Consider the following 23,448-nt stretch of genomic DNA (forward strand, 5'->3'; position numbering starts at 1 on the left):
TGCTCTTCATCTTTTGTTTGGCACTGGCAGCACCCACCTTGTCGCTGGCCTGTGCCATGGAATCAGTGTGTTGTGGGTCGTCTGCAGAGACGTCTCGTGTCGGCATGCTTCTGAGGAACTGTGCATTGGTAGTTAAGTCAGCACTTCAGCAACCAGCTGCAGAGCCTCACACTCTGGTGTCTGGGCTGGATTGCCTCACATTCTGGTATCCAGGTAGGATTAGCATCCTCAGCGCTGGGAGCTGCCCCTTCCATCTTGTACTTGAGCCCCAAGTGATGGCACCTCGTCACTCGAGATTACTATGCAACCTCATCTTTTTCAGATAGCCTAGGTAGGGACTCATCCTCATCGTGTGATAGTATGTACTGTGGAACTGCATTCAGATACCGTCATTTGCTCTTTGAACTCCTCCTGCAAGGGTGTGGCCTCAAGTCTCGGGGAGTCCACTACCAGAACGTTTTCATGGGGCTGCGATGTTTCCCCTTTTCCTTCTGGACCTAGCTTCTCTAGAATTGGTACAATGTTTTCTGTTTTCAATTTGTTCAGAGTTACATCAGTTTTGACAGAGGTATCTGCTGCTGCAGCAATCTTGCTATCCATTTCTACGGGCGCCATCTCAAAACATTTGCACTTCTCGGTGTCCAGTTCAGGCTGCGCGTCCCTTGTGATCACCTTGTCATTTCCGTCAAACCACCAACGTAGTGCTGGCCAGGTTCCCTCACTTAGTTTGCCATCTCTCCCGCGAAACAGCTTTATTAGCGTTCCAAATTCGTCCAGCTCTGGCTCATTATCCAAACATTTGATTACTTCATTGTCGTCATAGTCTTTGTAGGATTCATCAAGGTACTCATCTTCGGAGTCTGTCATCAGCAAAGACTTCTCCTGTAAAATAAGACATTGCACATGGAATTGTGTTCACACAGGATTCAACCAATTTCAAAGTCTGCAGCGAGTCTTGCTGCAAAACTTTTATTTAACATTCCATGCTGTGGAGCTTCTGGAAGAAATTAAAGAATGAGTAATTTGGTACAGTTTATGTAACGTTTTGAGAGTGCTCTGACCATTATACTTCGGCTTCATTCTAATGGTCTTCAGTGTTCATGTTTTAATTTCTTCCAGTCGATCTGGCACCAGGTGCATCCCATGATTTCTGGTTCATCACAGAATGAGAATTTCCACTTGTCAGGCTGCGATTCCAGCTGGTATGCTTCTTAATTACCTTGTTTGTAAAATACTCATTTGGCTCAAACGTAAATGCCAGAGTGAAGCTCATAGGCTGTGTACGCTCTCAACATTTGACGCTCACATCTTATAGATGCTTTAATGCTCCTGTATCATACCCATGCTCCTGTATCATGCCACTGAGTATATGCGCTTTATTGAAGACTGTTAACTAGAAGCCTGGAATTCCCTCTGGCTTTTCCAGCGCCTCATTGGATTTGTCCTGTGTGTTTCGCCTGGACTTTTGCTCACTTGCTTCTCATTGAGTGAGTGCACCAGCACATCTTGTTGCGAGTCACAGCAACCATCTGACCATTCGCTGTCTGGACAACACAGCCGCTCACGGCTATTCAGAAGAATTTCTTCACTCATTTCAGTTGGACTGCTCTGGCCATTTTCTGAAATTAGGTCAATAAAGAACTGCTCTTCTAGAGGCATCTCCTCCACTAATTGCTCTGATTTGGTCCATTGAAGGACGCAAGAAACACTTTCGCAAATTGATTTGTTCGGCCGCACCTGGAGCATACCTTTCCATATGCTGGGCATTGTCGTGGGCCATGTCGGTTGCCAGATGTCTGGCATAAGATGGCGGACCCGGTCAGCCCTTAAAATCTGAATTACTTTTTCCAATATCAAATCTTCTTCCCACAGCAACTCACGGAGCTTGTCATTTGATATGCCAAATACCATTTGGTCGCGGATCATTGAAGATTTTAGATTACTGAAATTGCAGGACTGGGCAAGTCAGTGACAAAACTGTCGAAAGATTTGCCTGGTTTCTGGGTACGCGTACGAAAAATCTATTTTTGAAATGTCTCATTCTTTTTGGGAGAGTAATGCCAATTGAAGTATTCTATCACTTGATTGTATCTTTTGCTTTCCTCTTCGCTATCGAAAGCAAACGTATTGTAGATTTTGATTGCTTCTGGACCTGCTACTGAGCAGCAATGCAATGCGCCTCTCGCCAGTCTGTGCCTGCAGGCCAAGGGTTGAAACATAAAGCTTAAACTGCTGTTTGAAAACGTGCCAGTTTTTGTCTACGTTACCAGATACCCGAAGCTGGTAGAGTCCCTTTAAACTCTCCAACTTAAGCTTCACAGGCTTTTATTGCATGGAGTCGCCACAGGCCATAGTTTACCAGGTCGGTTGAAGAATCTTCTTTCTGTTTCATTCTTCGGCTGGTTTTGGATTGGATTGGATTTTGTTTATGGTCACGTGTACTGAGGTACAGCGAGCAGCTCAACAGATTATTAAGTACATGGAAAGAAAAGGAAATAAAATAAAATACATAATAGGGCACCACAAGGTACACAATGGAACTACATAACAACCGGCATCGGGTGAAGCATACAGGAGTGTAGTGTTAATCAGGTTAGTCCATAAGAAGGTCGTTTAGGAGTCTGGTAACAGACTTCCGGTTGCGGCTATGCAGAGTTAAGTTGCATGTTCGGCAGCTCCCGCTTGGAACGGACTTTTGGGCTCTTTACAGGGCCCCCAACGGATTTTTTTTGACATTTCCCGGTGTGGAAAGAAGACTGCAACATTCCCCCGACAGTGTCCCCCAGGAATGATATGTCTCTTGGTTAACAGACCCGGCAGAAACAGTAAAAGATTTGGCTGGAGCTGCAGGAAAGACAAAAGCCTCTTCCAGCATGCAGGTGGGGGAAGGGCAAGCTTAAAGGCTTCAAGCAGTCTTGAGGGCCGTTATTAAAGGTGAATTCTAGCAGCAGAGGGAACAACTGTGAAAAGATCTCACCAAGGCCATTGAAGAAGTGGGGACGAGGCTTCCGGTGGTGGCCATGGAGGAGTAGGTCGCGCATTCGGCAGCTCCCGTCTGGAATGGACTCTCAGACCTTTTTCAGGAGTTTCCACAGACGTTTTGGGGCAGATTGGTGAAGTGAACACTGCCAAAAGGATTCCCTCACGAGACTTCCGGTTGCGGCTATGCGGAGCTAAGTCGCACATTCGACAGCTGCCGCAAAAACTGACTTTTGGGCTCTTTTCAGGGCCCCCAATGGCACTTTTTCGACGTTTCCCGGTGTGGGAAGGAGTTAATAGCAGCTCCCCATCAGTATATGACTTTAACTAGGAGTGGGGTGCCAAAAAAGGTGGTGGTGGACCCGAAGAAGGGAGGGAAGAAGGACAAAATGGCGGCGGGCGGAGACCAGGCAGTGTGGAGGCAGTGGGCGGAGGAGCAACAGGAGGGTATCCAGCGCTGCCTCAGAGAGATTAAAACGGACCTGCTAGAGCCGATGAAGGCTTCTATTGATAAGCTGCTGGAGACACAGACGGCCCAGGGGGTGGCGATCGGAGAGGCTCGACAAAAGATCTCTGACAATGAGGATGAGATCTTAGGCCTGGCGGTAAAGGTGGAGGTGCACGAGGCGCTCCACAAAAAATGGGAGGAGCAGTTCGAGGAGATGGAGAATAGGTCGAGACGGAAGAATCTGCGGATTCTGGGCCTCCCGGAGGGGCTGGACGTGGGGGCCTATGTGGTCACCATGTTGAACTCGCTGATGGGAGCAGGGTCTTTCCAGGGGCCCCTGGAGCTGGAAGGGGCCCATAGAGTGTTGGCGAGGAGGCCCAAGGCTAACGAGCCTCCGCGGGCGGTGCTGGTGCGGTTCCATCGGTTCGTCGATCGGGAGTGTGTGCTCAGGTGGGCTAAGAAGGAGAGGAGCAGCAGGTGGGAGAACGCAGAGGTTCGAATATACCAGGACTGGAGTGCGGAGGTGGCGAAGAGGAGGGCCGGGTACAATTGAGCGAAGGCGGTGCTGCACAGGAAGGGGGTGAAGTCTGGCATGCTGCAGCCGGCGCGACGGTGGGTTACCTACAAGTCCGGCACCATTATTTTGAGTCTCCGGAGGAGGCGTGGGCCTTTGTTCAGGCCGAGAAGCTGGACACAGACTGAGGGTCGGGATGGGCGATTGAGGACAGCGGTGGATATGTTATGCCTATTTTTTGTTCCGGGGGGGGGGGGGGCCTTTGTATGGTTGAGTTTCTTTTTTTCTCTGTGGGGGTATGCCGCTGTGGGGAACGGGCCGGGTGTGGGGTGCGGGCGGGTGGCTGGCCGAGGAGGGGTCATGGCTAGTCGGCGGGGGAGGGGGGTGGGTAGCCCCCTGATCCGGCTGATAACCTGGAATGTAAGGGGACTGAATGGGCCGGTTAAGCGGGCCCGCCTGTTCGCGCACCTGAAGGGGCTCAAGGCGGATGCGGTTATGCTTCAGGAGACACACCTGAAGGTGGCGGACCAGATAAGACGGAGGAAAGGATGGGTAGGTCAGGTGTTTCACTCGGGGCTAGATGCCAAAAATTGAGGGGTGGTGATCTTGGTGGGAAAGAAGGTGTCATTCGAGGCGTCGAGCATTGTGGCAGATAATGGCGGTAGATACATAATGGTAAGTGGTAAGTTGCAGGAAGAGAGGGTGGTACTGGTCAATGCGTATGCTCCGAACTGGGACGATGCGGGTTTTATGTTGGGTATGTTGGGTCGGATCTCAGACTTGGAAGTGGGGGGTCTGATAATGGGGGGAGACTTTAACACGGTGTTGGATCCGGCACTGGATCGCTCCAGGTCTAGGACAGGTAGGTGCTGAGGGGATTTATGAACCAAATGGGAGAGGGGTGGTCCCTTGGAGATTTGCAAGGCCGGGGGCTCGGGAATTTTAATTCTTCTCACATGTCCATAAGGCTTATTCTCGAATCGACTTTTTCATTTTGAGTAGGACGCTGATAGCGAGAGTAGAGGATACCGAGTATTCGGCTATAGCCATTTCGGACCACGCCCCGCATTGGGTGGACCTGGAGATGGGGGAGAAGAGGGACCAGCGCCCGCTGTGGCGCTTGGAGGTGGGGCTGTTGGCGGACGAGGAGGTGAGCGAGCGGGTCCGAGGAAGTATAGAGAGGTACTTGGAGACCAACGACAACGGGGAGGTCCGAGTGGGGATGGTATGGGAGGCACTGAAGGCGGTGGTGAGGGGAGAGCTGATCTCTATTAGGGCCCACAAGGAGCGGAGGGGGAAGAGGGAGAGGCTGGTGGGGGAGATGGTGAGGGTAGACAGGAGGTATGCGGAAGAGCCTGAGGAAGGATTGTTGAGGAAGAGGCGCAGCCTCCAGGCCGAATTCGACCTGGTGACCACCAGGAAGGCAGATGCAGTGGAGGAAGGCCCAGGGGGCGGTCTACGAGTATGGGTAAAAGGCAAGCCGGTTGCTGGCGCATCAGCTTCGGAAGCGGGACGCAGCTTGGGAGATCGGGGGAGTTAAGGACGGGGGAGGGAGCGTGGTGTGGAGTGAGGTTGGCATCAATGGGGTCTTCAGGGACTTCTACGAGGAATTGTACCGATCCGAGCCCCCAGGGGAGGAGGGAGGGTTGGGCCGTTTCCTGGACCAATTGAGGTTTCCAAAGGTGGAAGAGGGACTGGTGGCGGGACTGGGGGCCCCGATTGGGTTGGAGGAGCTGATCAAAGGGATAGGAAGCATGCAGGCGGGGAAGGCACCGGGGTCGGACGGTTTCCCGGTCGAGTTCTATAAAAAATATATAGACTTGTTGGGCCCGCTGTTAGTTAGGACCTTTAATGAGGCAAGGGAGGTGGGGGCTTTACCCCCGACGATGTCCCGGGCACTGATCTCCTTGATCCTGAAGCAGGACAAGGATCCCCTGCAATGTGGGTCTTACAGACCGATTTCCTTGCTAAATGTAGATGCCAAGGTGCTGGCGAAGGTCTTAGCCACGAGGATTGAGGATTGTGTGCCGCAGATCATCCATGAAGACCAGACGGGGTTTGTGAAGGGGAGACAGTTGAACGCGAATGTGCGGACGCTTTTGAATGTTATCATGATGCTGGCGAGGGAGGGGGAGGCGGCGATAGTGGTGGCGATGGACGCTGAGAAAGCCTTCGATAGGGTAGAGTGGGGGTACCTGTGGGAGGTGCTGAAGAGGTTTGGGTTTGGGGAGGGGTTTGTCAGGTGGGCTAGGCTGTTGTATGAGGTCCCGATGGCGAGTGTGGCCATAAATAGGAGGAGGTCCGAGTACTTTCGGTTGCACCGAGGGACGAGACAGGGGTGTCCCCTGTCCCCCCTGCTCTTCGCACTGGCGATTGAACCCCTGGCTATGGCACTGAGGGAGTCGAGAAACTGGAGGGGGTTGGTGCGGGGTGGGGAGGGGCATAGGGTGTCGCTTTATGCGGACGACCTGTTGCTGTATGTGGCGGACCCGGTGGGAGGAATGTCAGAGGTAATGAGGATCCTTCAGGAATTCGGGGACTTTTCAGGGTACAAGCTCAATATGGGGAAGAGCGAGCTGTCGTTTGCCAGACGGCAGGTGGTGGAATTCCCGCGGCTACTGCCACACACAGTACAGGACAGGGTGCTCTCGGGGGGGGTGGGTGGGAGTGGGGAAGATCTCTGAAACTTACCAGGTGATGCAGGAGGCGGCGGCCTCGGTGGTGGAGTTGAAAGGTAAGTGGGAGGAGGAGTTGGGAGAGGAGATCGAAGAGGGAACGTGGGCAGATGCCCTAGGGAGGGTGAACCCTTCCTCTTTGTGTGCGAGGCTCAGCCTCATACAGTTTAAGGTGCTGCACAGGGCACACATGACCGGGACAAGGATGAGCCGGTTCTTTGAGGGTGAGGCCAGGTGTGTTAGGCACTCAGGGAGGTGGGGGGGTTACTTTATTTTTGTTTATGTTATTTACATTGGAGGGTCTGAGGGGGTGTATACACCTGTTGTGTTAAGTCAGGGTGTTAATGTTAATTTATTATTTATGTACAGGGGGGGGGGGGGGGGTTGGGGGTTGGGGTGTTGCTTTTTTAGATTGTGTTTTGTACTTAACCCTGTTGGGTTCTTTTTTCTTTCTCATTTTGTTATTGATATTTTATGAAAACCTTTAATAAAAATTTTTTTTTTTTTTTTTTTTTTTTAAAAAAAGGTGTCTGGTAACAGCAGGGAAGAAGCTGTTTTTGAGTCTGTTCATGCGTGTTCTCAGACTTTTGGATCTCCTGCCCGATGGAAGAAGTTCAAAGAGTGAGTAAGACGGGTGGGAGGGGCTTTGATTATGCTGCCCACTTTCCCAAGGCAGCGGGAGGTGTAGATGGAGTCAACAAATGGGAGGCAGGTTTCTGTCATAGACTGGGCTGTGTTCGTGACTCTGACGTTTCTTGCGGTCTTGGGTCGAGCAGTTGCCATACCAGGCTGTGATGCAGCCAGATAGGATGCTTTCTATGGTTCATCTGTAAAAGTTGATGGTAGCCATGATGTCCAGCCAGCGTTGGACTGGGGTGAGCACAGTAAGGCGTCTTACAACACCAGGTTAAAGTCCAACAGGTTTGTTTTCAATCATGAACCTTCGGAGCACAGCTCCTTCCTCAGATTTTTGGAGATGTGTACCCCTAGGAATTTGAAGCTGCTAATGATCTCCACCTCTGCCCCGGTGATGCTGACGGGTGTGTACAGTACTTTGCTTCCTGAAGCCAATGGCCAGCTCTATGGTTTTGCAGACATTGAGGGATAGATTGTTGCCGCTGCACCACTGGTTTTCCTTTGTCTTTTCTGCTGTTTCTTTAAATGTTCAACACTCTTGGTACCATGCTGTGTTCTGCTGTCTTGCTGTTGCAAAGATGCTCACAGAACTGATGACTTACTTAGAATGAAGATTTATTGATTAACATGTGGAAGAATAACATGCAGAATTCCAGGCTGCTCTGGAACTACCCGATGTGCGACTGTCCTTGTGTACGCCTTACTACCAACTGGTGAGTCTGCCGCATCACGTGACCAAGGTTTGATGCCAACAGTTGGTTGGAGGCTTCACGGCTAACTGCATATAATCTTATTCATATACATACGAGTTGCTTCACAGCTCCAAGGTCCCAGGTTCGATTCCTGGCTTGGGTCACTGTCTGTGTGGAGTCTGCATGTTCTCCCTGTGTTTTCATGGGTTTTCCTCCAAGTGCTCCGGTTTCCTCCCACAGTCCAAAGATGTGCAGGTTAGGTGGATTGGCCGCGCTAAATTGCCCTTAGTGTCCAAAAAGGTTAAGTGGGGTTACTGGGATAGGATGGAGATGTGGGCATGGGGCGGTGCTCTTTCCAAGGGCCGGTGCAGACTCAATGGGCCAAATGGCCTCTTTCTGCACTGTAAATTCTATGATATCACCACAGTGGCAAAGGCCTCAGGCAATCAACAGATGGAGAAAAAGGGTAAAGAATCGGACAGAAAATACATAAAAATAAATGATCAAGAATCAAGACCTTCAAGAGAAGATAAGAAATAGAAAGGAAAAAACAAAGTTAAGTGGATATGCAGCTTTTGGGCCCATAATTTATCACAAAGCTAGTTTCTGATTTTAGTTGGGTGAAGCAGAATTCATATCTTGCTTAGAAAAAAACTTCAATTGTGGAATAGTACCTAGCATAAGTCTTTTGTTTTAAAAAGTAGATCAAGAAGGGCGACCCTGGATTGCGTCTCGGTCACCAAACTAGAATAATCACAACTAAATGCCCGTTAAGCACCAGTAACTTAGGAAAGTGACATTTCAGCAGGATTTTCCAGCCGATCCCACCGATCCCCTGTTGTGGGCTCCACAGCAGCAGAGGGTGCGAACAATAGGACACCCCATTGACAGCAGACCAGAAGTTCCCACTGCCAGCCAATGGCAGGCCACCTCCAACGCCACTACACACACAGGCGGGATTGCCACATCCCCCACATGATCTAATAAAGCTAAAAAGAACCCAAAATAAGAACGGATTCCCAGTAAAACAAAAGGAACATTCCCAACGAAACCATCTCAATCTCTGCCTACAAGGTAGTCCATAGCCTGTTGTACCCATTATACCCTCTTACGGGGAGGCGGTGGCATCATGGAATTGTCACTGGATGAGTAAATCAGAGACCCAGAGTAAGGCTCTGGAGATCCAGGTTCAAATCCCACCACTGCAGATGGCGAAATTTGAATTAAATAAAAATCTGGAATTAAAAGTCTAAATGATGACCTTGAAACCGTTGTCAATTGTTGTATAAACCTATCTGGTTCACTAATGTCCTTTAAGGAAGGAAGTCTGCAGTCCTTACCTGGTCTGGCCTAAATGTGACTCCCGATCCACAGCAACGTGCTCGACTATTAACTACCCCTCAAGGGCAACTAGGGATGGACAATTAATGCTGGCACAGCCTGCGACACCCACATCCGTAAATGAATAAAATGTTTTTACAGAAGGTACCAAACATATTGGCCAGAGCTTAACAGGAGGGTAGAATGGACTATGGGAAATAATCAAAAGAACTGGATTAACAGAGTTCCTAATCAATCTTGGATAAACCCAATGAGATAACTTAAAGGACATATACAATTTTCAAAAACCATATGTATTTTAAGGTCTAGGTTGATCCAAATCAGTAAAAGATATCATTGATTTAGCTTGTTCTAGTTATTGTAGCAGTTCAACGATTAAACTCTCAGTGAAAACTTAAAGAAGCCTCTACCTGATGGATCCTTAAAAACAGCACTAGCATCCGTGTTTGTACGCGTCAGTGACTTTACAAGTACCGCCATATTGGGGACCTTGCCTTTTGGGAGCTGCTTTAAGGCTGCCTATAGAAACAGTGAAGAGTTGGTTAAAATATTGGAGAATCTTCATCTATTACTTTAAATTAGAGAAATAAGTTCAATAGAGCAAATAAGTTCAACAGAACAAAGCCTAGTACAAACTAACAAGTGCACTTATTTAAAGCAGCAAAATACTTGCCACATTTAATTTTAGAGAAACACAATAAATTTTAAAATAATTTATACAGTACTTAATACCTCGAGATGACCCGAAGCAAGTACATTTCTAAGTGTAATGTAGGAAACATAGCAATCAATTTACACACAGCAGGGTCTCTCAAAACAGTCACGTGATAATGGCCGCGATTCTCCCGATCTGCCACTAAATGCTCCTGTCAGCGCGAAAACTAAAGTGATTCCCGCTGGTGCTAGGAGTGCACCCAATATGCCATGGAATGGCACTTTGAATTTCTTTTCCCCTCAAACAGGTTTTCAGTGCCATTCCTTGGCACACCAGGTCTCTTGCTGGAACGGAGCTGGGTGGGATGTAATCTCTGACAGGTCCTGCATCTCAAGAGTGCCATTTTTAATAGGCACCCCGATCTAAAGAAGCTGCTACCGCACCCTGGCCCCCTCGATCACTGGCAGGGCTACCACCCCCACCCCCCAAAACAAAAATCACTGGCAAGGGCGCCTCCATGATGCCGGAGGGAGCCCATCATGGGAGATGGGGTCGGGGAGTCAGGTGTTGGGCTGAAGGGGCTCAGGTCAGGAGTTGTTTGACTAGTCTTCCCATCTGCAACCTTCAAACCTATTAAAGAGTCACTTAGTATCTACAAAGAACAATACAGCATGGGTACAGGCCCTTCGGCCCTCCAAGCCTGCGCCGATCACATGTCCTACCTAAACCAACCACCTGTATCGTTCTATACCCTCTCTGTTCATGTGCCTATCCAGATAAGTCTTAAAGGTCACTAACGTATCTGCCTCAACCACCTCACCTGGCAGTGCATTCCAGGCACCACCACCCTCTATGTGAAAATCTTTCCCCGCACATCTCCACTGAACCTTTACCCCCCTCACCTTGAACTTGTGCCCCCTTTTAATTGTTATTTCCGCCCTGGGAAAAAGCCTCCAACTGTTCACCCTATCTATACCCCTAATAATTTTATAAACAAATTAAAGGTTTTGCCATAAAAAAGTAAAACAGCAGCAGCTGCTCCTTTTAGGAAGCACCTGAGAACAAGAGTCAGTAAAAATAAACTCTGGTTCGGAAAACCCCTGCTCGCTGGAGTTAATTGATTCCTGCAGAGTTATATAAATAAACCATCCAAAATTCTCTCTTTGAAATTGCCTCGACCTGTCAATCAAAAAGCTGTTAGCAGGCAATGGTGTAAAATTGAATGCAAACAATGCAGTTCAAAGCTCCTAGGCATACACCACAGCCTTTTATACTTTTAAAGGATGAAATTGTCTGAGATAACTACTTCAAATGTTTCCACCACTTTCAAAGGGATTCTTTTATTTTCATCTCAGACCGTTAAACTTGGCGGACTAACAGACTGTTTAAAGGATTTAGGTGTACAGATGGGATCACTTTCGCATTGTGAGAAATGTGTATTTCTGAGATACTGTTTAATGGGTTTAAAGGCTGCAGGTGGGGAGAGCAGCCAAACGAGTTACATCCCAGGAAAGACCCCCATCCTGTGCCCCTCCAGCCTAGCACAAAACCCCCTTAATCCCTATCTCCCATGAAGGACCCTATCTATACCCCTAATATACCCCTCGACACCCTGGAGGCAACCTACCCCCTTGCTACTCAGACTGCATTCCTTGCACCAATTAACGCCTGCTGGACTCTAGGTTGGGGGAGGAAGCGGCTGGAGCATTCCAGCTGCAAGCGCCGGCAAGTAGAAGTTAAACAGCTCTGAGCCATTTGCATGTTCCCACCGGGTTGGGAAGTTCAGCGGGGACGCCAGAATATCTTATGGCCATTGAGCCAGGCCAGGAGACTCAACCAGTTTGACGCCTTGCTCGAATCCCAATTTATCCAGGATTTAGCGGGCCATCCCGAATCCGGTGGCTCGCGGGCTGTTCAGGAGAATCCCGGTGAATAATCTGCTTTAGTGTTGTCGGCTACATCACGGAGAACTTCAACTCTTTTCTGCAGGACTACGCAAGTTTAAAATCATGCACTCAAGTCTAGGAATAGGGTTTGAACCTTGGGCCAGCTAACTCAGACGAATGGTATCGATGAACCACAGTTGAAATAGAACTAAAATGAAAATAGTCTTCCATTACAAAATTTCAAAATAAAGGCTAGGAGGAAAATTATCCATGGGAATCAGTCAATGTAGATTGATTTGAAATTAATCAGAATTGGCTCTCTTTTAAATGCAAATTTTATTAATTCATAATATATAGGAGCAGAATTAGGCCACTCTGCCCATCAGGTCGGCCATTCTGCCCATCAGGTTGGCTCTGCCATTCTATCATGGCTGATTTGTTCCTCATCTGCTACCTACAATGTAACAGACCAAGAGCTGGATTGCGTAATCAGCCAGAGCATCTCCTCCCTAGAACACATGACCTAGGATAGGTTTGATTCCCAGCGTGGGTCACTGTCTGTGCAGAGTCTGCACGTTCTCCACATGTCTGTGTGGGTTTCCTCCGGGTGCACCGGTTTCCCCCCACAGTCCAAAGATGTGCAGGTTAGGTGGACTGGCCATGATAAATTGCCCTTAGTGTCCAAAAAGGTTGGTGGGATTACTGGGTTACAGGGAGGTGTGGGTTTAAGTGGGGTGCTCTTTCCAAGGGCTGATGCAGACTCGGTGGGCCGAGTGGCCTCCTTCTGCATTGCAGATTCTATGATTCTGTGATCTGATTCTATGATGGGAGTAGGCAATTTAGCCTCCCAATCCTAACACCCTCAATGTGAACATAGTTGATCTAATCCTGGCCTCAACTCCACAGTCCTGCCCATTCTCCATAGCCCTTCAACCCATTACCAATATATTGTACATAGTGAAAGCATTAAATAGGCACTCATACTTGACGAAAGAGAGTACCTGATCATTAGCATTCTAGGTTTAGTTTTGATCTTTTCAGTGACACAACGTGCAACTCATTCATTCTCACACCGATACCAATGCAAAAGTCAAAGAATATTTTCAGATGACCGATACCAATGCAAAAGTCAAAGAATATTTTCAGATGAGAAATTGCAAGTCAATAGATCATCAATTCCATCTAAGTGCAAATTTGTATACAACTTAAAAGAAGATTGTGTAATGAATTTTTATAAATGATCTAACTGTCTCTACTTTGACCCAGATCATCCAGCTTCCGGGTGATCAGAGGGTGGACATATCCCATAGGATGCACAATAGGACCTCTCAAGTCCCAACACAGACTCCACAGGATTTGCCTGGGAAGTTTCAACTTGGTGGCAATTCCCCAGCTTTCCAGGAATCCTCCAAGAAAGTCTCCAAATCTGAATTAGAGTTGGAGATTTCAGAGTGTTCAGACTGGCTCACCTGAAAAATTATGCGGGAAATGTTAGTCAGAAAAGAAGCCATGGTTAACGGCTGGGGAACTATGCAAAGGACACCCCACTGACCCCCCCCCCCCCCGCGAAGACGTACCAAAATATGGAAGTTAGTGGTTTGGCTTCCCCAAACACCATGGACGAATCAGAAAAGGTGTGCTCTGCATTTCTGAAGAGGGTTGGTTTGGATGCCTAGGTCAGTACTGCAAAGCTCTAGCCTAGTGCAAATAAAGTGGTAATCCTCCAGTGATTGGCACTCAGAAGATTCGGCCCCTTGTTTCAAAACAGATTCCTTGGAATCATGCAGGCATTGCAATTTCTTGCGCATGGTGAAATTCTGAAACTATTTTCAAAATAATTATGAAGTTTTAGCAAAGCTTCAATGACAATGGCCATTTGGTTTAGCAGCTCTCTCAATTAAAACAATCAATAACTACTAGTATTGAAGTGTAAGATAAGTGAATGCAAGGATTCAAAAGAAAATATGAGCTGATTAAAAACTGTTTAGAAGCCCAATCTTCTGCAATGGTTCAATTGGTAAAGGCTGCACTGTAAATTCTATGATAATTCTATGACAGTGTGCAAGTCTGTGGCACTGACTGTAAGACACCAGGTTAGGTTCTCACTGTGTACAAAGTTCCACAGGGTGGCAGTAGCGGAGTAGCAATTGGAACCTGCCAAAACTCTGGACTCAAGAATGGCACTTGGGTGAAATACAGGACAACAGCCACCATCAGCTACATCCCAGCAAGAATCAATGTTTTGGGGAAAGGAGGGGTAAATGACAAGTATTAGAGGTGTTCTAAGGAGCTCAGCAACACCAACTGAATGATACTAGCTCCAGCAGGGAGCAATGAAACTAATAATCACCTCTTAGAAATGCTGGGCTTCTCTGGATACCAATTTTTTTTCCCAAAAATGATTCAGGGTGCAAGTACGGTGAATGTTTGTTGGCAAATGACAGCAATATTGCTAACTAGAACGAGGGAAAAATGAATTGCGTAAGTGTCTCAATTGATGGTGTAACAATGCATTCCATGTAATTACAGCAATATCGTGCTGTTAGATGGGGAGTTCCACGGTTCCCGTTGAAAGGGCACCAATATATTTCAAAATCAGGACAGCGAGGCTTGGAGAACTTGGTGATTATGTTCCCACACCAGGTTACATTGGTCCTGTTTGTGTGGACAGGACATACCTGGGCAATTATGTACATTGCCAGGTTGATGCCAGTGTTGTAGCTGCACTGGAACAACTTGGCTCGGGGTGTGGCTAGTTATGGAGCACAGGTTTTCAGTATTATTGCCAAATGTTGGAAAGGCTCAGCCTCGAGTATCCAGTACCTTCAATCATTTACAAATGAAAAGCAGAGATGTGGGCCTTCAATCATTTACAAATGAAAAGCAGAAAGTATGACTACTCTTCAGAGAGGGACACAGGCAGGATGGGCTGAATGCCCCCCTCTTAAAAACTTATTAGGTAGCAGTTTGATAAAACGGGGTGGCTTGCTAGGTCACCTTGAAGGACAATGAAGAGTCAACTACTGGAGTTAGACTGTGAGTATTATAACATACTGAAGAAAGACCAAATTCAGAATGCACCTGACCCAGCTATTGGCTACCTTTCAAGAGGTAGTTCAGGCAAAGTCGATCTGGAGTCACACATGGACAAGGCCGAGTAAAGGCAGGCAAGATTCCTTCCCGCAAGACCATTGTGAACCATTGTTAGATATTTTTTCCCCAGATTTATTTAATAAATTGAATTATTTATAAACTTCGATAGTGGGATTTGAACACTTGTCTCAGGATTCTTAGTTCAGCCCTCTAGGTTAACAGACTAGGAACATAGTCACAATACCCCCAACAATGAGATTACCAAGGAGAATAAGTTGTGAAATAAAAGGCTGGACAGAATGTCACGACTGCAACTGTTATTGTAAACCATACCTTTCGTAGAACCATGACAATGCTATAGCTGCAAAGGAAACAGTCAGCGTCTTCCTCATCCAGCTTTAACTCTGCTTTCATGGCAGCCCATGGGCCTTTCCCAAAGTCATCTTCAATAGATTGTTGAGAACTAGGAACCCCCTTAATGGAAAATCAAAAATTATGCCCCGCATTGAAAATATTAAATAGCATTTTCCACATTCAATAAGTTAGATGAGAGCACTGAAAAATCAAAACAACATTCTCATCCCAGTTTGTGTTTTCAGCAGTCCTGTTCCGTGCTTTCTTTGTACTCCCTTGCCAGCTCATCCATCTTTAATATTACAGCAAAAATTCACACACTGAACTTGTAGAATATATATTCACCTCAAGGGAAGAAGGGAGTAAAGAGAACGAAGAATGAATGAAAATAAATCAATAATAAAAAAAATGCAGTTTCTCAACCAACACAGAACTATCAGTAACAGTCGCACAAGACAGTGGATGTTGCTTTTAACAGAAAATCAGAATAATAAGGATGATTTGACGCAAAGCAGTCACACTTTTTCCTGGTAAACAATTTTCAGGAATTATGAAGGTCAAATGCCCACGATTAATCAATCATCTACTCCTGTCTAACTTCATTCAAGGTTGCTATCACTGAAGCAAAAATACAGCTTGGCACCACTCATCTCTCTCCTGTGCAGTCTGCAGCCTCAAGTGCTTTCCATTTATTGTTTCACTGATGGGATCAATCAACCATTTGTGCTGAAAACTGCAACTTCGGCCAGCACCAACATGGACGTTTTGCCTATGCAAAGGCAATCTGCAGTCACCCAATGAAAGTATCACAGCTGTTAATCCTAATTGTTAAAGTCAATCCCACATTGGTCAGTCACCCGATGCCTGGATAGTAGTTAGCACTGCAGCCTGCTTATACGAAGTATCCTTTGCAGGCAGAAGATTACAAAATTCAGAATCTACAATCTTCAACATTTAACTCGCATGGTCTATTGCTATAAAGGGTGCAAGGGGGTGATAAGACACTGATAAAACTGGATCTCTGGCTGCATGGCTATTGTTTTAACTTAACCAAGGAGACAGTCAGGTGCTGGAGGATACCTGGGCACGCTAGAGTTGCAAAACATGAGAAATAAACTGACACCACAGTGAGGGCCTGGGAGGTGATTGGTTGGTGAGTATTATTGCTTTGTTTCCCTTTCTATACAGTTAAGGAGTCAATCTAAGGAGCTGGGAACTTAAAAAAGGGTTAAGTGAACATTTAGCTTTGCAATAATTAACAGAAGGGGTCTTATGTTTTGTAGAAAGTATAGAGGAATGGCATAGCAGCTCTGACCTTGGAGTGAATAACTTGCGTACTCTGCAATCCGGAACTGGAGCAGCAGCTGGCACCACGGAGGGGCATCTGTGAAGTTGAGAACTTCATGGATAGCACATTTATGATTATGTTCACACCACAGCTCAAGAGCACACATAGAGAGAAGGAATGGCTGACCAGCAAGCAGCCAAGTTGGCAGGCATGTAGTGCAGGAATCCTGAGCACACCTCAATCTCCATTCAGTTCTAAATACTGATGAAAACGTTGGTTCATCTGGAGAGTTCAGCCTGGGGAAAGTCCATAATACTACAGCTGCCTCAGACGTACAGCAAGGCACAAAGAAGAGCAATGGTGACAGGAGATTTGATAGTGAAGGGAACATATGGGATTTTCTGCAGCTGCAGATATGAATCCAGGGCAGTGAATTGCCCTGCTGGTGCCAGGTCAAGGATGTAATTGAACAGTTGCAGGGTGAACAGCCAGAAGCTGTGGTCCACACCAGTTCCAACAATATAGGTGGGAAAAGTGATGTGGTCCTGCAGTCAGAATTTCAGAAGCTAGGTTGGTAATTAGCAAGCAGGATCGAAGAGTAGTCATCTCCGTATCACTCAAAGTACCACACAAAAAAAAAGTGTATAGAAATAAGAGGTTAAAGCAGATGAATGAATAGCTAGAAAGTTGGTGCAGGAAAGGTGTTAGGTTCCTGGGACATTTGAGACAATTTCTAGGAGAGATGGGACCAGTACAGGCCGATGCACCTAAACAAAGCCAGGATCAATTTCCCTATGAGATGATTTGCTAGTGCTATTGGGGAAGGTGTAGAAGCCAGGTATTTCAAATACAACTAGTATAGGTAAAAGATAGCTGTTTAAGTACTCATTTTTTAAAATGAGAATTTCAGCACACATAAATTCAGGACTTCAATATGATACATGAAACAGCATGAAATTCCATTATAAGATTATAGCAGCACAGTTGCAAGACAATTTGACACTGCTTGTGCTAATTGTCAAGGCCAAGGACTGAGTTCTATGGCAACTAGGTGGCAAGAGTCCAATGCAGTTTGTAAGAGCATTGAATCATATATATATTCTCATAGAATAGAATTTCATAGAATTTACAGTGCAGAAGGAGGCCATTCGGCCCATCGAGTCTGCACCGGCTCTTGGAAAGAGCACCCTACCCAAGGTCAACACCGCCACCCTATCCCCATAACCCCACCCAACACTAAGGGCAATTTTGGACACTAAGGGCAATTTATCATGGCCAATCCACCTAACCTGCACATCTTTGGACTGTGGGAGGAAACCGGAGCACCCGGAGGAAACCCACGCACACACGGGGAGGATGTGCAGACTCCGCACAGACAGTGACCCAAGCCGGAATCGAACCTGGGACCCTGGAGCTGTGAAGCAATTGTGCTATCCACAAGGCTACCGTGCTGCCCCTCGATATGAAGTCTCAATTGTTACATTAGCCAAGCCAGCTAAAAGATTAGCAAAATATCACATTCCATAACATGTAGACATGAAACAATTAAAAAGCTGATGTTGCACATTGAAGATGGACGGCTTGCCATCAAATCAAATGTGTTTGAGTCCAACCCAAACCAATTAGGATTATATTGGGGTGCAATTAGATGACTTAAGACAGATATGAAAGTGTATAACTGAAAAGTTTCCGCCCGCCATTTTAGTGTTGCCTTTGATTCTAGTCTCCATTTTAGAGATGTCTTTTGGGGGAACAATTTACAATATTATCTTATACTCCCAACATTTAGCGTTAATTTTAGATGACAGGCGACAGGCAAACTAGTCAAACGCAGTGTACAATAAATAGCAAATGAAACAAAGGCAGATCCCAGATTTCTCAGAAACCCATCCAAATGTCAGTAAACATGTGAACTAACCAATCTTGTTGAAACTCCATTTATCTCACGAGGGTGTACAAACTTCTGACTTTCAAAGATCAAGCATATGAATTTCCTCAAAGCCGTTCCCGCTCAGACTACCTCAACAACTGCACAACTTCCAGGGTTTCAATCTCGACCCCCAAGACTCCATTCCCTAGGATTTCCGAGTTGGCACTCAAGTCTCTCCTTAAAGGGCACGATTTCAGCAGTGTACCCGAACAGGCGCCAGAATGTGGCGACTTGGGGCTTTTTACAGTAACTTCATTGCAGTGTTAATGCAAGCCTACTTGTGACAATAAAGATTATTATAGTAAGCTATAAATGGCTCCCAGGGTTTCTTGCGAGCTTTAAACTTTCCAGTACGGGGAAGTGACCTTCTGCCACATTCATGGTTCCCCAGTACACACCCTCCATCATTGCCTATCTAAGACAGGCAGGTCTTAGGTGACCAACACAAATTGGTAGATTATTTTCTCTCTCAAACCCAAAGCAACTGGACTGTCACTGCTTTGGACCCTGCCGTGAGTTACAGCTATATTCCGCATCAACTGTAATTATCTTGAAAAGAAGAATTGCTGTTCACACTTTCGGCAAGGTTCACTGTAACAAAGTGAGATTGTGTTTCGGATGGCTGCCATCAGCATCACACTTTGCAAAGTACTTGGTCTCACCTCATTTGCATGTAGTCTTGGCAGTTTCCCGTTATTGTGTACATGGTACAATGACAGGCCTGTACTGCTTCTGAAGGGGGAATTTTCATAACTGCAAATGCGTGATGTGAGCTATATTCTAAAATGCTCTGTGCAGAGCTCAGCCAAGCATAAATTCAATAGTATGTTACCAATACATATTGCTTCTTTTCCCACACCTAGTGATGCACAAGGCAGACATGCTTCCAGAACTAGTTTTTCCTCGGACAGGTCGCTAGACTGCCGCCAGAGGCTTATCGCTGGAGGGGTGCCACTCAACATCAAGCATGGATGAGGAGTGCCTCACTTTTATCGCTTGCAGCTAGTGTATTGGAAGGATTTGCAGGTTGACACTCAACCTGCTGCCTCATTATGAATGCACCGTCCTTGGCCATCAAGCTCTGGGGTGGGACTCGATCCAAGAGTTTATAGCTCAGAGTCCAGGTATCTAGCTACCCACTGTGTCACAAGACCTCCTTGCCAGTACATGTCACACTTTGTGATTTAAAAAACCTTTTGATCAAACTAATTTGCAAGATTTCCAAATTAGTTTGTTTGGTCAACTAGATTTGTGAAAATCTGAATTTGGTAGTTTGCCAAGTAATTCTAATTTTATTTTTAAAAAATGGCTCCCCAGTACTTCTCCTGAGCCCTAATTGCATGGAGCTATCAAACACTTTCTGAGCCCCAACTATACAGAGCCAACTAACAACATTTTTGCTGCCTGGAGCCTGTAAACTGCAACCCTTCTTCAGTATGGTGTTTATCCTTCTGCAGAACACTTTTCTCTGGGAAAACACACATAAATTGAAACTCTTGAATGCTCCACCCATCCTTATGATGTATCCTTACAGGGCTCACTAAAAGCTTTTAAATTAGTTGTCGGTCGAACCATCACCCCCCCCCCCCCCCCCACCCCCCCTCCCCCTCCCCCACCCCAAAAGAAAAAGGAACTCTGTACTGCATTCATTGCAATCAGGATAGACACCTTGTTTCTAACTGTACAGCTATGTAAACCCACCTGAAGTTTTATGATCCTTCCTTTCTAGCTGTTAGCCCCTGAAGCCAATATGGTCCCAACCTTTTAAGTATGATAGTCTTCAAGCTGCTTTAGTTGCATTTATCCTATTTTCTACAGTTAAACCTCGATCTTCCCAGAATTAAAAGTTACCTGTAAAATATTACTATGAACCATGAACTAGATATTTATACTATCTGTACTTAGTGTAATGTCCTCAGATTAACCATCTTCAGTTGCTTGATCCATGATCTTCCCTCCATTATAAGGCAAGTTGTGCTACTAATTGCACAATGTTTTGTACCATTTGGATTTTGTTTTGTGTCACCATACCGAGGTACAGTGAAAAGTATTTTTCTGCGAGCAACTCAACAGATCATTAAGTACACGAAAAGAAAAGGAAATAAAAGAAAATACATAATAGGGCAACACAAGGTACACAATGGAACTACATAACACCGACATCGGGTGAAGCATACAGGAGTGTAATGGTAATGAGGTCAGTCCATAAGAGGGACATTTAGGAGTCTGGCAAGAGCGGGGAAGAAGCTGTTTTTGAGTCTGTTCGTGAGTGTTCTCATACTTTTGTATCTCCCGCCCAATGGAAGAAGTTGGAAGAGCAAGTAAGCCGGGTGAGAGGGATCTTTGATTATGCTGCCCGCTTTCACCAGAGCGGGAGGTGTAGATGGAGTCAATGGATGGGAGGCAGGTTCGTGTGATGAACTGGGCTGTGTTCACGACTCTCTGCAGTCTTGGGCCAAGCAGTTGCCATACCGGGCTGTGATGTAGCCAGATAGGATGCTTTTTATGGTGCATCTGTAAAAGTTGATAAGAGTTAATGTGGACATGCCGCATTTCCTTAGTTTCTGGAGAACATGTAGGTGCTGTTGTGCTTTCTTGGTGGTAGTGTCGACATGGGTGGACCAGGACAGATTTTGAGAGAGGTGTACACCTAGGAATTTTAAGCTGCTAACGATCTCCACCATGGCCCCATTGATGCTGACCGAGGTGTGCACAGTACTTTGCTTCCTGAAGTCAAACCAGCTCTTTAGTTTTGCTGGCATTAAGGGGTAGATTGTTGTCACTGCGCCACTCCACTAGGTTCTTTATTTCCCTCCATCTGACCATTTTCAACTCTTCAGGTGCTGAAGCAGTTGTTGTCCATATGCAACAAAAACCTAGACAGCATTCAGACTTAGGCTAAGTGACAGTAATATTTGCGTCACGAAAGTGCCAGACTTAGTGGCTGGCACTGCTGACTCATGGTGCCGAGGACCTTGGTCCGATCCCAGCACCATGTGGAGTTTGCACATTCTCCCAGTGTCGGCTTGGGCATCACCCCCACAACCCAAAGATACAGCACGGTAGCACAGTTAAGGGGCCCAGGTTCAATTCCCGACTTGGGTCACTGTCTGTGCGGGGGAGTCTGCACTATCTCCCAGCGTCTGCGTGGGTTGCCTCCGGGTGCTCCGGTTTCCTCCCACAGTCCAAAGATGTGCAGGTTAGGTGGATCGGCTATGCTAAATTGCTCTTAGTGTCGGAAAAGGTGGTGTGTGGTTACTGAGTTATGGGGATAGGGTGGAGGTGTGGGCTTGGGTAGGGTGCTCTTTCCACGGACTAAATACTGGACCAGCCATATAAATACTGTGGCCTCAAGAGTAGGTCAGGTGCTGGCAATTCAGCAGCAAATAACTGACCTACTGACTTACAAAAGCGTGACCTTCATTTATACAGCAAAAGTCAGGAGCATGACAGAATAGTCTCCATTTGCCTGGATTAGTGCAATTCCAACAAGATGCAAGAAGTTCGACAACACCTAGCACAAAGGAGCCCGCTTGATTGACTGCCTTAAACATTCATCCTCTACCACCAATGCTCAATGGTAGCAGTGTGTACCTGATAGAAGATGCACTGTGGCTTTCTTTACCAGCACCTTCCAAATCTGCAATCTTTTACTACCTGGAAGGACATGGACAGAAGACCATTGGAACATCCAGTTTACCCCAAGCCACACCCATCCTGACTTTGAACCATATTGTGGTTCCTTCACAATCGGTTTTGGTCAAAATCCTGAAACACCTGTCCTAACAGCCCATACCGCATGGACTGCAGAGATTCAAGATGGTGGCTCACCACCACCTTCTCAAGGGCAATAAGGGATCAGCAATAAATGCCAGCTCAGCCAGCAACACCCCCCACCTCTCAAACGATATGCAGAAATCTCCATTATAAAATTTCTAAAAGACGATAGCATGTACTAAGCTATACACACGCATGTTTGCCTGCAAGCTTACCTGTGACTGCAGCTTTGGCACTGCACCATGTGTTGGCGTCTGTGGAGCTGAAATTAAGACATCATCCAGGTTTTTACCAAGGTGCTGGAAAGCAAGACATCATGGTTTAAAGAGTGATATGCCAATTCACAATTTGGGCATCAGTTTAAAATGCAGCAGCTATTTACTAGTCCACAAGTGAAAAACTTAGGTTTGGCGTTTCTACATTTTACAGTAATAAGAACACGGTCATAAATTAGTGAATTGACATGGTTTCCCCAAGATGGGCAGACATATTAAGGATACACATTTGAGTACTTAAATATAGACCCTGGAATGACATCTTAAGAATTTTCAATTTTGTTCATTATTTTGTTTAAAAGCACATAATTCACGTTTTTCTTTCAGTATTCAAGTCAATGACATTTTAATATCTGGTTTGGCACGGCAAAAGTGACATCAGAATAGCAGCATTATCACATACTAAAACCGTCTAAGCAAATATGTCAATGCCACTCTGTCAAGCAATGCAGGAGAGCTTTGGGAAAGGTGTAGGATGCCATCAGCTTTTGAACACATCCTACATGGCATTTTTCTTGGTATGTAACTTACTAGGATGAGCAGAATACTAAAATACAAGTTAGCCATTTTATTTCCATTTCCTGCATTTTGAGATTTGTGTAAAGTGAATGGTGACTTTCAGATAGTCCTGGATCACAGCCAATTACACACACCGAATATGGTTAAATTTTGCCTTTCTAAACTTGAGTCATAAGACACAATGCTGAAGGGCGGGTGCGGAAACAATGAGATAATGCTTAAAGATGATTTGATACCAAGTATAATCCCAAGGGATATAATAGTAAATATGCCCAATCACAAATGTATTTCTACAGTTTGAGACGGTACTACGGAATATGGAAAATTTACACAGAATTAGCAGTGCGTCACCACGAAAGTAAACACACCAGATTAATGACACTGTT

The 23,448-nt window shown here is 46.1% G+C and overlaps 1 protein-coding gene and 1 non-coding gene across 4 annotated transcripts in view; one reads left to right on the forward strand and one right to left on the reverse strand.

The window, feature by feature from the left end:
* The window catches only part of hrob (homologous recombination factor with OB-fold), a 66,641-nt gene that overhangs the window by 16,223 nt on the left and 26,970 nt on the right, over positions 1-23,448 (reverse strand). For all 3 annotated transcript variants that reach the window (XM_072487123.1, XM_072487121.1, XM_072487124.1), the window contains 3 exons: positions 22,484-22,567; positions 15,253-15,393; positions 9,696-9,804 (listed from right to left, as the gene is read on the reverse strand). In XM_072487123.1, coding sequence (XP_072343224.1) covers positions 9,696-9,804; positions 15,253-15,393; positions 22,484-22,567 — 334 coding nt within the window. The remainder of the gene's footprint in view (positions 1-9,695; positions 9,805-15,252; positions 15,394-22,483; positions 22,568-23,448) is intronic.
* LOC140398776 (small nucleolar RNA SNORA26) lies at positions 18,899-19,016 on the forward strand. The gene has a single exon (XR_011937557.1). It is a non-coding gene; the product is annotated as a small nucleolar RNA SNORA26 (small nucleolar RNA).

This window comes from Scyliorhinus torazame, chromosome 21 (assembly GCF_047496885.1).
Source record: "Scyliorhinus torazame isolate Kashiwa2021f chromosome 21, sScyTor2.1, whole genome shotgun sequence".
In the NCBI taxonomy this organism is placed as follows: domain Eukaryota; kingdom Metazoa; phylum Chordata; class Chondrichthyes; order Carcharhiniformes; family Scyliorhinidae; genus Scyliorhinus; species Scyliorhinus torazame.